Source organism: Mustelus asterias, chromosome 21 (genome assembly GCF_964213995.1).
Source record: "Mustelus asterias chromosome 21, sMusAst1.hap1.1, whole genome shotgun sequence".
Classification (NCBI taxonomy): domain Eukaryota; kingdom Metazoa; phylum Chordata; class Chondrichthyes; order Carcharhiniformes; family Triakidae; genus Mustelus; species Mustelus asterias.
In genome coordinates this window covers 55,692,739-55,707,062 of record NC_135821.1, presented here as the reverse complement: position 1 = coordinate 55,707,062, position 14,324 = coordinate 55,692,739, and the positions used below count along the sequence as shown (strand labels likewise).

General features: G+C 46.9%; 1 protein-coding gene across 2 annotated transcripts in view; it reads right to left on the bottom strand.

Annotated features, from left to right (window-relative positions):
• The window catches only part of LOC144509290 (chloride intracellular channel protein 4), a 145,816-nt gene extending 140,519 nt beyond the window's left edge, over positions 1-5,297 (bottom strand). Inside the window, exon 1 of one of the 2 annotated variants that reach the window (XR_013500437.1) lies at positions 4,837-5,230. Coding sequence is in view for 1 of the 2 variants with exons in the window: in XM_078237925.1 (XP_078094051.1) it covers positions 4,837-4,905 (69 nt within the window). In the remaining variant the exon portion in view is untranslated. Of the gene's footprint in view, positions 1-4,836 lie in introns of both variants that reach the window. The other variant, XM_078237925.1, reaches the window with a different exon arrangement.
• Positions 5,298-14,324: the final 9,027 nt, after the last annotated feature.

The following is a 14,324-nucleotide window of genomic DNA, read 5'->3' as shown; positions in this document are numbered from 1 at the left end:
AAGAGGGGAGTTGTGGGAGGAAGTCTCACAGGATAGGGGTGTAGCGTCTGAAAGCAATGTCATTGACAGTAAAGCAATAGGACTGGAGCAGAATGGATTAAAAATGTCAAAAAGCACTGCCTTAATTTGTTGTCTGCTGGGGCAGTGCAAAGTCATGTAGGCTTTGAAAGTGAAGATAAGTAATGATACTTTGAAGTCACTTTCCTGAGGTATGGAAGTCAATCAAGTTCAGGAAGTGAGAGACCTTTTATGGGTGAAGAGATCCGACATAGTATTGAAAAGAACTTGTCATCTGTGGCAGCTTGGGATGAGCTTGTTGACTAGGAGAGTGTTAAGACGGGCATTGAAGTGAGCAAAGCACTGACAAGGGCTTCAACTGCAATGGGGAAGAGGCGGAGGTGTGGGACCAGTTGTGGAGATGGAAAGGAATGAATGAGGTAGTTCAATTACAAAGATGTGCAGGTTAGGAGGATTTACAATGGTAAATTGCCCCTTAGTCTAGAGGGAATTAGCAGGGTAAATACGTGGGGCTACAAGGATCGGGCCTGGGTGGGATTGTTGTCGGTTCAGACTCAATGGGCCAAATGGCCTCCTTGTGCACTCCAGGGATTCTATGAACTTAAGACCATGTAGTATACTTATCCAGTGGAGAAACCTGGGATCTTGGACAGAGTGAAGACCAAGAGATGGAAGCCACAAAGGTTAACTTTGGCTTTTACAGTCAGCACAATTAGCTCTGTTCAGTTGACAGCACCCTTGCTACTGCTTCAGAAGATTGTACGTTTAAGCCCCACTACAGGCTTGCGCCCAGTCTAATCTTTCATTGCAGTCAATAGTGAGGAAGTGCTGTATTGACTGAGGTGCCAGTTATCAGGTGGGATGGAAAGTGGAGATCCTACCTGCCTACCCGAAGAAACAAAACAAGTCCACGGCACTATTCAAAGGTTCTCTTGTCTGGGGAAATATTCCTCCCTCAATCCTCCATCGAGTAACAAGAGGCTGAATTTAGTGATGGTGGTGGTGTGGGTCAGCAGACCAGAGGCTGCATCTCATCAGCAGCAGCCAATTGCTGTCCTTGTTAAGGACAGTTGCTCATCAATTACAGAACTGGCAATCTCAGCAGCATTATTGGGAGTGGTGGTCACTGTTGGGAGCGCACCCGCAGGAGGAGGGCATAGCGATGGATGTGCACCCTCACAACCAGGTAAGTGGGGTCCGAGGGTACCGGAGGCTCAGTAAGGAGTCGGGTAGAGTGTTGTATGAGTTGGTGAAGGCAGAAAACAGTGATAGTCATTGCCACCTGGGGAGTTCTTCTGGGACCACATAAGGTTGCCCAATTACGTTCCACCTCCAGTGCCCCCGGGAGGCTGCCAGGACCTACCTGGGATCTCCACCCCACATTGATGGCCAACTGGTGTAGGATGAGGCTCTTAAATGGCCACGACCTCTGGACAGGAGTGGTGTCTACCATCTTCCCTGCCACTGGTAATATGGCATAATGGAGGGAAGATGACTCCACCTGCCCCGCCACCATTTTATGGACCCCCTGCCTCCCAGTTGATGGTGAAATCCAGCCCCCGATTATTTGGTTATGGAGTCATTTGCTGTTTGTGCCACCTTGCTGTGCAGAAATCTTCTGTCACATTGCATCACAAAAGTGGGATTAGTATAGAATTAATTTAGTATTGTCGGTGCAGACTCAAGGGGCCAAAGGGCCTCTTCTGTCCTGGATGACTCCATGATTGTGATAACTGGAGTTGACCTCCAAGTGTGCCCACATAATCATTGATTGTGTTTGACTGCCTGATGATTTGGCAAGCTGCAACAAAGATGCCAAGACCTAATCAGTGAGAGTAGCCAATCTATTCGGCAGTGACAGCATCACAGGCTAGCCCACATTAGGGGAAGCGATGGCCTCGCGGTATTATCACCAGACTATTAATCCAGAAACTCAGCTAAAGTTCTCGGAACCCGGGTTCGAATCCCCCCCCAAGGCAGATGGCAGAATTTGAATTCAATTTTTAAAAATCAGGAATTAAGAACCTACTGATGACCATGAAACCATTGTCAGCTGTCGGAAACATCCATCTGGATCAAAGAACAAAGAACAAAACAGCACCCGAACAGGTCCTTTGGCCCTCCAAGCCTGCGCCTCTCCCTGGTCCAAACTAGACCATTCTTTTGTATCCCTCCATTCCCACTCCATTCATGTGGCTATCTAGATAAGTCTTAAACATTCCCAGTGTGCCCGCCTCCACCACCTTGCCCGGCAGCGCATTCCAGCCCCCACCACCCTCTGTGTAAAATACGTCCTTCTGATATCCGTGTTAAACCTCCTCCCCCCCCTTACCTTGAACCTATGACCCCTCGTGAACGTAACCACCGACCTGGGAAAAAGCTTCCCACCGTTCACCCTATCTATGCCTTTCATAATTTTATACACCTCTATTAGGTCACCCCTCATCCTCCGTCTTTCCAGTGAGAACAACCCCAGTTTACCCAATCTCTCCTCATAACTAAGCCCTTCCATACCAGGCAACATCCTGGTAAATCTCCTCTGCACTCTCTCTAAAGCCTCCACGTCCTTCTGGTAGTGTGGTAACCAGAACTGGGCGCAGTATTCCAAATGCGGCCGAACCAACGTTCTATACAACTGCAACATCAGACCCCAACTTTTATACTCTATGCCCCATCCTATAAAGGCAAGCATGCCATATGCCTTCTTCACTAGCTTCTCCACCTGTGACGTCACCTTCAAGGATCTGTGGACTTGCACACCCAGGTCCCTCTGCGAATCTACACCCTTTATGGTTCTGCCATTTATCGTATAGCTCCCCCCTACGTTAGTTCTACCAAAATGCATCACTTCGCATTTATCTGGATTGAACTCCATCTGCCATTTCTTTGCCCAAATTTCCAGCCTATCTATATCCTTCTGTAGCCTCTGACAATGTTCCTCACTATCTGCAAGTCCAGCGATTTTCGTGTCGTCCACAAACTTACTGATCACCCCAGTTACACCTTCTTCCAGATCATTTATATAAATCACAAACAGCAGAGGTCCCAATACAGAGCCCTGCGGAACACCACTAGTCACAGGCATCCAGCCGGAAAAAGGCCCTTCCACTACCACCCTCTGTCTTCTGTGACCAAGCCAGTTCTCCACCCATCTGGCCACCTCCCCCTTTATCCCATGAGATCCAACCTTTTTCACCAGCCTACCATGAGGGACTTTGTCAAACGCTTTACTAAAGTCCATATAGACGACATCCACGGCCCTTCCCTCGTCAACCATTCTAGTCACTTCTTCAAAAAACTCCACCAGGTTAGTGAGGCATGACCTCCGTCTCACAAAACCATGCTGACTATCGTTAATGAGTTTATTCCTTTCTAAATGCGCATACATCCTATCTCTAAGAATCCTCTCCAACAACTTCCCTTTAGAGAAGGAAATCTGCCATCCTTACCTGGTCTGGCCTACATGTGATTCCAGAGCCACAGCAGTGTGGTTGACTCTCAACTGCCCTCCAACTAGGGATGGGCTAATAAATGCTGGCCGGCCAGCCAGCGACGCCCATGTCCCATTAATATATTTTTTTAAATGACCTCAGTTGATGACACAAATGCAGATTTTGCAACAGTGAGCACTGTACAGAGATCAGAAACAACGCATCTCTTGGAATTTTCCCTTCCTGTGCCATGCATCAATTGAAGTGCCTCCCAACCCTGCACCAGCCAGGATCAGCCATCTCTGTATGGGTCTGGGAGCTAGCCCAGTCTGTCTGATCCAGCTCTAGGCTGGTCAATGTACAAATGAGCCACCAAGCAGTTTCATGGGTGTGGTCTCTAATCATTCTGACGCTTCAGTCTATTCCCCAGGTAAATTATTCTCCTCCAACTAATCACTAAAATCATGGCAGAATAAGAGATCTGATGGCAAACTTATTTTGAGAAGAATAAAACAAAACAAACTTTCAAATACTGATGAGGGAATGGTCGACCCCATTGCTTACTGACCAGTCCATGTATGGTAGCTTATGTAGGCAGCCATTCTGTCCTGGAATTTTTATAAGCCGCACCCCAACAACCTCTTAAAGACAATATCAATATTAACATATTTCTTTGCTGGGGTAATGAAATCTGAAGCTATAGCCGGTATGAGAAGTTAGCTAAGCTCAGAACATTTCCTGTGACTACTTAGAAAAAGATCAACTCATACCCACTCCAAAAGAAGCTATTTACATACTCTTTCAGCTAGAAGAATGATTCATCCAATATCGGTCTTAGCTGGCGTTCAGCGACTGTAATCAATGGGGAAGTCCTCTCACACCAATTACTTTTTTTGCAGTAACAAGTTCCACCGCAACGTTTCAATTTCACTTAAGACAATGCCACCTCGGCACAGATTCAACCCCCTCCCAGAAAGAACCCGGGTGAGACCGCTGTTCTCTGGAATTGTCTGAATAAGATGCGACTGACAGCCACGCATAACTTGATTAAAACATTAACTGGCCAGTAGCTGTTCCACACATGTTTGAGAATATCACATAACTGTAACAAAGCGCCCCAGAAATAGAATGAAATCATCATTTTCCAACTGGTTCAGTACAAAATGTTATACTTTGCTCTATTTTTTTTTGATGCACAACTATTTGGGGTGGGCTGTTCAGCAGTTTAAACAGTGATCACTTCTTTTTTTTAGCCGTTTTAAAAATAGATTTGTTCTGGTGAGAAAAGAGGAGTAATGGACATAGCAGAGACCAAGAGTCCCTCCAAGCAGCTGTCTGCTGGCTGTTTCTGCAGTTAAAAAAAGACTCAGATTCTGGCATATCTTACCTTCACGAACAACTCTATCAAAGGATCCTTGTGTCCGTCCACTCCATTCTGCGGGGTCGAAAGAGCCATGATGAACTTAGTTCAAGATTTCTTCAATAGTCCACTGATTCTGACTTTTCGCCCAAGTTTACACTCTCTCCCCTTTCCCTTCCTGTGATCGACTCAGAGCAGCTGCTAGCAAAACCCCTCTTCAAACAATTTTTTTTTTAAAAAACAGATTCCCTTCTGAGCCTGTTGTTCTTGATCTGGCTGCTAATATGATTGTCTCTCTCTCTCTCTCTTTCCTCAATCAGATTTTTTTTAACTTGCTTTCTTTAGTCACGTCCTGGGGAACTGGGTGGCGATGTCTGGAGCTGAGCCGTTTCCTCCACTCCACTCTACATGGTCATTGTGTGGAACACAAACTCGCTGAGAGAGAGAGAGAGAGAAAAGCAGCTGGAATATTTAAAGCTGATGATGTCATCCAATTCAGGGCAGGCCTGTGGAGAGCGTCGAAGCACAAAGCATTAGTTGCCAACAAATCAGATATCGCTAGACCAAAAATGTACAAGTCTGGGCTATACCTAAACTTATCTACTCTAATTACACTTTAGCTCACTGATTACAGGCACAGTCTCCCAGTTCAGAGAGCTGGGAAAATCCCACATTGTAATGTGAAAATGTATCATTTTATTTTCTCACTTTTGTTTCTCTTCTGTACAGCAGTTTATTTCTTCCTCCCCTTGCAGCTGTATTAGAGTATTTTTTTGTTACGACTGCTATGTAATTTGTTGCTGCATTTATGTGCTCTGGAAAAAAATTCTGCACCCTCCATGTTTGCATCCCGGCTTCGGTCACTGTTTGGGCGGAGTTTGCATGTTATCCCCGTGTCTGCATGGGTTCCCTCTGGTTTCCTCCCACAGTCCAAAGATGCGCTGGTTAGGGTGCATTGGCCATGCTAAATTCACCCTCAGTGTACCCGAACAGGCGCCGGAGTGTGGCGACTAGGGGATTTTCACAGTAACTTCATTGCAGTGTTGATGTAAGCCTACTTGTGACTAATAAATAAACTTTACTTTTCCCTCTGTACGACATGCTTTGTTTGTAAAGCGTGCAGGAAACAATATTTTTCACTGTATACCAATACATGTGACAATAAATCAAATCAAATTTAAAAACTACCGTTATTTCTCTTCCCAAACCTAGTGGTTCACAAGGCAGACTTCACATAGCAAGGTTTTTGCAGGAACAGGTTGCTAGTCTGTCGCCAGGGGCTTACAGCTTGAGGGGGTGTCACTTGGCATTAAGCATGGCTGACCAGGAGTCCCTCCTGCTTTTACCGCCGGCCTTTGACATGTTGGAAGGATTTTGCAGGTTGGTACACAACCTGTTTGGCCACATTATGAATACACCTTCCTTGGCCGTCAGGTCCTGGGGTGGGACTCGAACCCGGAGCTTTTGACTCAGAAGCAGGCACGCCATAAGAGGTCCAGAAAAAAACTGCACATCTGTACTATTACACAACAGATCTTGCTTTAAATATTGATTCAAAGACCAGTATTCCCAGAAGACACATTCTGATCTCTTACATCCACAGCTGGATGTGTTACATTGTCAGCTGTGAATGTAGCCCAGTCCATCCCGCAGCCAGCCTCCCATCCATTGACACTGTCTACACTTCCCGCTGCATCAGAAAAGCAGCCTGCATAATCAAGGATCCCACGCACCCATGACATTCTCTCTTCCACCTTCTTCCGTCGGGAAAAAGACACAAAAGTCTTAGATCACATACCAACCGACTCAAGAACAACTTCTTCCCTGTTGACGTCAGACTTTTGAATGGACCTACCATATATTAAGCTGATCTTTCTTTACACCCTAGCTGTAACTGTAACACTACATCCTGCACCTTCTCCTCGCCTTCTCCCTGACGTACTCCATGAATGGTATGTTTTGTCTGTATAGTGTGCAAGGAACAATACTTTTCATTGTATCCCAATAAATGGCAGCATGGTGGCACAGTGGGGGCAGCATGTGGCACAGTGGGCGGCATGGTGGTTTAGTGGTTAGCACTGCTGTCTCACAGCGCCAGGGACCTGGGTTCGATTCCCAGTTTAGGTCACTGTCTGTGCAGAGTTTGCACATTCACCCTGTTTCTGCGTGGGTTTCCTCCGGTTGCTCCGGTTTCCCCCTACAGTCCAAAGATGTGCAGGTTAGGTTGATTGGCCATGCTTAATTGCCCCTTAGTGTCCCGGGATGCGTAGGTTAAAGGGATTAGCGGGGTACATATTGGAGTTACAGGGATAGGGCCTGGGTGGGATTGTGGTCGGTACAGACTCGATGGGCCGAGTGGCCTCCTTCTGCACTGTAGGGTTTCTATAGTTTCTATGAAATGCGACAATAGTAAATCAAATCAAGTCAAAGTATTGGGTGTGAATTCGATTTTCTTCATTAAAACAATATAGGTGATACACATAATTAAGCATCAAATATTATAAAGAATTTAGCGGAAAACTGGTTTTCAGGCTAAGTACAACATTGTTAGATATCAGTACCTCTGAACCTTTGATGTTTCAACATATTCTTCCTATGGATCCCGATATCAAGTTTTATCAGAATGTACAGTAAGTGTTCTCAGTTCTCTGCAATATGGAAGTCTGCAGTTCGCTAATATTGGTGAGCTGGTGTTACCTTTGCTAAGAGGATGAACATCTTAGGGGGGGCAACAGTTCCTCTGTCTGCAAATGTAGACTCTGTCACTCGCAATTATATTGTGACTGTGAGGAAAGGACCACTCACGCTGCTGGATCTCCAATACCCCCAGCCAGTGCTGCACGCCCCAGCCTATTTACAGAATAGCTTTAAGCAGAAACTGTCCTGTGAGATATAGAGACTGTCAGTTGTAGTTAGACATATAAAACTGGCTGTTGCTATTGGGGAAATGGTTGCAACTTGGTAGAGGCTGCACCTGAGAGGGGAATTGCCAAGTCGGAGAAAAGAGAATTACCATCGTACCTCTACTGTCGAGGTCTGGGAGTCTTAAGATGACAGGTGGATTAAAAGAGGTTCGTCTCTCCACCAGTAACACTCTCTCCAGGTGGAAGAATATACAGATGGAGGTGTATTTTCCCCCCAGAGACAGGAAACAGTCTGTTATTGGGTCAGAAACCCGCCTCCAGGTGGGAAACTGATTAAAGTTCAGCTTTTCACAGGACTTGGTATGGAGGCAGGGCTCCTGTTCACTTTGAGCCAGTGGGTGCTGAGTGGAGGTAGGTTAGACAAGTGTGGGACACATTCAGACACCACAGGGCAGCCATCACTGAGGCTGCCAGTTGTCCCGATGGAGAGATCCACCGATTTTGTCAAAACTTTCCACAGCACCAGAGGGAATAAGTAAGATGTCACAGGGAAGCCAGAGGCCTAGCACCCAGGGCAGGCCCATTCCTTCACTGATGTCATAGAATCCAAAGAATCATAGGCCCTAATTTTACCGGCGCACCCGCCCTGAAATTGGGGCAGGTGAGGCTTGCACAATGGCTTTCTCCGTTGGCCTCAGGCATGATCTTACGAGCCTCTGGTGGGCTTGCCAGTAAAATACCGGTCGTAAAATCCCTACAATGCAGAAGGAGGCCATTTGGCTCATCGAGTCTACACCAACTCTCTCTGACAGAGTATCTTACCTAAGCCCTCTCCTCCGCCCTATCCCTGTAAACCTACACATTTACCATAGCTAATCCAACAAACTTACATATCTTTGGACACTAAGAAACAATTTAGCATGGTCAATCCATCTAACTTGCACATCTTTGGAGTGTGGGAGGAAATCAGAGCACCCGGAGGAAACCCACGCAGACACGGGGAGAATGTGCAAACTCCACACAAGGCTGGAATCGAATCCGGGTCTCTGGTTCTGAGAGGCAGCAGTGCTAACCACTGTGCCACCGTGTCAACCTGGATCCATTGCTGAAGGCCATGAGGTAAAGAGGGATGTCCTCTTCCCGGAGAATGGCAGGAGGAGACCATTCCATCATGTAGCGGGGAAACTGCTTGTTGAGTGTCATCTCTTTCCGTCTCCAGTTGTTCCTCCTCTCCCTCACCTCCTCCCCCTGTTCCTACCTCGATGAGTCTCTTCCCAGGGCCTCATTGTCCCCAAGGTCCACACCTGTCTGGAGGGCCTTGTTATGGAGATTGTTATACAGATCACCACAATGACAGAGGCTCTTGCAGGAGGCTATTGGAGTGTGGCACCTAACTAGTTCAGGTACCATAAACATCTCTTCTGAAGCCAATGGCCAGCTCATTGGTTGTCCTGCTGAGCAGATGGTATTGGTTGTATCATCTCAATCTGGAGAGGCATCAGTAGCCATCTCATCAAAGAATGTCCTTGGTCCCCCAGGATCCATCCACACATCACTTTGGAGGTTGGAGTGGAGTTCTGAGGCAGCACAGATTGGTGGAGGAGAAGAGAGCCATGGCAGCTGCCAGCAAAGTGAGCACGTACAGAAAGAAAGTTTTAATTATGATTGAAAACCAGTTGGGAATTGAGTGAATGGAAGGTTTCCCTCCTGATGGATCTCACTGTCTGGTCACTCTGTACCTTGACGGCCACATTGGTGCAATCAATGATGCCCTGTACCTGGCAGAATCCACTGCCCTCTGTCCCAATGGGGCTATGTCGGTCACTAAATGAATGTGTTAACCAGCTCTGGAAAAGAAGGTATCAGTAGTCGGTGAGGTGCAGTACTGTGCAGCCATTTGCAGGATGCTCCCAATGTCTGCAGCTGATCCTTGGAAGGGGTCAGAAGCAAAGAAGTCAAGGCCACAGTGACTTTGATATCAAGGCATGAAGGCTGTGAAGTGTGAGGTCTTTAACGATGGGGGTACAGATGTATGTGACCTATTGCCTGGAGAGTTGCAGTCTCCTGTGACACTGGTTCTCAGTCATCTCCAGTTGACTCTTCTTTTGCAGGGTTCTGCCCTTCTTCTGAAGAGTGTTGCTTCTCATCACCACTGGGCCCAAAATCTGGCAGTCGTGTCCTCATTGTCAGCTGGAGCCTTTCTTCTGGGCGGGTGGCTTCCCAATTGTTCTTGCCCTGCCTACTGTGCCCCAATATGACCAAAGAATGCCAAGCCTGTTTAACACCTGAGCACTGAGTGCCCACTCTCTCTGCCACCTGTGCAGTGTCAAGCACACACTTTTACCAAGTGTCCAGTCCCCTTTTGCCCCCTTGATCCTGTTTGGTGCAATGCATAATGCAGCCACAATGGGCTCCCATCCTTCAAGTGGTCAGTGCCTGAAGGATTCCTGTCCCGAGAGGGGGGTGGGGGGGGGGGGGGGGGGGGGGTGGCATCGTGGTATTGTCACTGGATTAATACTCCAGAGACCCAGGGTAATGCCCTGGGAGCACAGGTTCGAATCCCACCACAGGAGATGGTGAAATTCAAATCCAGTAAAAATCTGGAATTAAAAGTCTAATGCTGACCATGAAACCATTGTCGTAAAGACCCATCTGGTTCACTAGTGTCCCTCAGGGAAGGAAATCTGTCATCCTAACCTAATCGGGCCTATATGTGACTCCAGAGCCACAGCAACATGGTTGCCTCTCAACCGCACTCTGAAATGGCTAAGCAAGCCATTCAGTTCTAGGGCAATTGGGGATAGGCAACAAATGCTGGCATTGTCAGCAACACAATCCCAGGAAAGAATAAAAAGAAGGGCGTATTGAAAGTGTCATGTCACCTAGCAACATATTTTTGCAAGGTGTTGATGACAAGGGAAACACATTTTAATATTTGTTTGTTGAAAATTTGCAATGGTTTCTTCAGTTTTAAAATTGGGGCGGATGGAAAGTTCAATATTTGAGATATAGGGAAATATCACCTCTGAGGTAGACTTCCTATTGCAGTAATACCAGCCCCGGCTCACGTTTGTTACAGTGGGGCCTTGCTGGGGCCTTGAGAGAAATCTTTGTATCCTCACTGGCTACAGGGGAGGTCATGATGTGGAGATGCCGGCGTTGGACTGGGGTGAACACAGTAAGAGTTTTAACAACACCAGGTTAAAGTCCAACAGGTTTATTTGATAGCAAACACCATTAGCTTTCGGAGCGCTGCTCCTTCAGCAGATGGAGTGGAAATGTGCACATTTCCACTCCATCTGACGAAGGAGCAGCGCTCCGAAAGCTAATGGTGTTTGCTACCAAATAAACCTGTTGTACTTTAACCTGGTGTTGTTAAAACTCTTACAGGGGAGGTCCCAGAGGATTGGAGAATAGCCAATGTTGTTCCTTTGTTTACGAAGGGTAGCAAGAATAATCCAAGTAATTCCAGGCCGGTGAGCCTTACATCAGCAGTAGGGAAATTATTGGAGGGGATTCTTCGAGACAGGACTTATTCCCACTTGGAAATAAGTGGACGTATTAGTGAGAGGTAACCTGGTTTTGTGAAGGGGAGGCCGTGTCTCACGAACTTGATCGAGTTTTCTGAGGAAGTAATGAAGATGATTGATGAGGGTAGGGCAGTGGATGTTGTCTACATGGACTTCAGTAAGGCCTTTGACAAAGTCCCTCAAGCAGACTGGTGCAGAAGGTGAAGTCGCATGGGATCAGAGGTGAGCTGGCAAGGTGGATACAAAACTGGCTCGGTCAAAGAAGACAGAGGGTAGCAGTGGAAGGCTGCGTTTCTGAATGGAGGGCTGTGACAAGTGGTGTTCCTCAGAGGTCAGTGCTGGGACCTTTGCTGTTTGATATATATATAAATGATTTGGAGGAAAATGTAACTGGATTGATTAGTAAGTTTGCAGACGACACAAAGGTTGGTGGATTTGCGGATAGCGATGAGGACCATCAGAGGATACAGCAGGATATAGATCAGTTGGAGACTTGGACGCAGAGATGGCAGATGGAGTTTAATCCAGACAAATGTGAGGTAATGCATTTTGGAAGGTCTAATACAGATAGGAAATATACAGTAAATGGCAGAACCCTTAAGAATATTGATAGGCAAAGGGATCTGGGTGTACAGGTACACAGGTCACTGAAAGTGGCAACGCAGGTGGAGAAGGTTGCCTCTCAACTGCTTGCCTTCATCGGCCCGAGTATTGAGTTTAAAAATTGGCAAGTCATGTTGCAGCTTTATAGAACCTTAGTTAGGCCGCACTTGGAATATAGTGTTCAATTCTGGTCGCCACACTACCAGAAGGATATGGAGGCTTTGGAGAGGGTACAGAAAAGCTTTACCAGGATGTTGCCTGGTATGGAGGGCATTAGCTATGAGGAGAGGTTGGAGAAACTTGGTTTGTTCTCACTGGAGCGATGGAGGTTGAGGGGAGACCTGATAGAAGTCCACAAGATTATGAGAGGGATGGACAGAGTGGATAGTCAGAAGCTTTTTCCCAGGGTGGAAGAGTCAATTACTAGGGGGCATAGGTTTAAGGTGCGAGGGCAAGGTTTAAAGGAGATGTACGAGGCAGATGTTTTGCACAGAAAGTAGTGGGTGCCTGGAACACGTTGCCAGGGGAGGTAGTGGAAGCGGATACTTTTAAGGGGCATCTTGGCAAGCACATGAGTAGGATGGGAATAGAAGGATATAGTCCCCAAAAGGATAGGGGGTTTTAGTTAAGTCGGACAGCATGACAGGTGCAGGGTTGGAGGGCCAAAGGGCCTGTTCCTGTGCTGTAATTTTTTTTGTTCTTTGTTGTTCTTTGGAGCCAGCGTTGCCTCTAATGGCAATGTCACATTATACCAACAGCTTGCATTCATACAGCACATTTAACATAAGAAAACACCTTGATAGAAGGATAATCGTATAAACACTGAGTGAAAAAAGCTGGCACGGTGGCACAGTGGTTAGCACTGCTGCCTCACAGTGGCAGGGACCCGGATTTGATTCCAGCTTGGGTCACTGTCTGTGTGGAGTTTGCACATTCTCCTCGTGTCTGCATGGGTTTCCTCCGAGTGGTCCGGTTTCCTCTCACACTCCAAAGATGTGCGGATTAGGTGGATTGGCCATGCTAAATTGTCCCTTAGTGTCACGGGGTCTAGCTAGGGTAAATGCATGGGGTTAGGGCCTGGGTGGGTTTGTGGTCAGTGCAGACTTGATGGGCCGAAAGGCCGCCTTCTGCACTGTAGGGATTCTATCTATGATTTGAGACATTTGGACAGGTGACCAAACGCTTGGTCAAAGAGGTTGGTTTTAAGTTGCATCTTAAACAGAGAGCGGGATAGAGAGGAAAACAGAATTTAGGGAGGCATTTCCAGTGCTTACGGCCTCGACAACTGAAGACACAAGACACTAACAGTGAAACAAGCATGTACAAGAGGCCAGAGTTGGATGAATGCAGACTTCCCAGAGTATTGTCAGGCTTCGGGGAGGTTGCAGAACTAAGGAGGGGGAAGGACAAGATGGGTGGCACGGTAGCGCAGTGGTTAGCACTGCTGCTTTACAGCTCCAGGGACCTGGGTTCGATTCCCGGCTTGGGTCACTGTCTGTGTGGAGTTTGCATGTTCTCCTCGTGTCTGCATGGGTTTCCTCCCACAGTCCAAAATGTGCGGGTTAGGTTGATTGGCCATGCTGAAATTGCCCTTAGTGTCCTGAGATGCATAGGTTAGAGGTATCAGTGGGTAAATATATGGGGGTAGGGCCTGGGTGGGATTGAAGTCGGTGCAGACTCGATGGGCCGAATGGCCTCTTTCTGTGCTGTAGGGATTCTATTCTATGATAGATTTGAACGTAGGACATAGAACAGTACAGCACTGGCTCTTCGGCCCACGGCATTGTGCCGAACATGACGCCAAATTAAACTAATCCCTTCTGCCTGCCCTTGTCCATATCCCTCTATTCCTTGCATTTTCACGTGTTTATCCAAAAGCCCCCTTGAATGCCCATATCTTTTCTGCCTCCACCACCACCCCTGGCAGCGTGTTCCAGACACCTACCACTCTCTGTGTCAAAACAACCCTAGTTTGTCCAGCCTCTCCTTATAGTTCATTCCCTCGTATGTGGATAAGAATTTTAAGATGAACGATTTTGGGCTGGATCTGCAACCAATGTAGACCAACAAGCACATGGGTGATGGGTGAACGGAACCAGCTGCCAGTCCGTAAGAAGGGACCAGAGTTTTGAAAAAGCTCAAGTTTATGAAGAGTGAAAGGCCAGTCAGGAAAGCACTGGAATTATTAAACTCAGAGGAAACAAAAGCGTGGTTGTGTTCTATTGATTGACTGATAGCTGCTTAATTAACGGAAGATGCATGAAGAACACCAATTGAATTCAACCTGGTGGCTGCTGTCACTTTAAGTGCAACTGACAATGCAGATATAACTGCGACATTTTAATTCACTTTGCAATAACCAACATGAAAGCTGATTACTGAAACTTAATTTAACCAGGCCTTTTACGTAAAACTTGCTCCGACTTCAATTATTATTAATTTTGCTGATACGCAACTCTGATATGCAACTGGTTGGTCTGGAATTCCTGCCAGCATTAATCACTATCACCCACAAGGA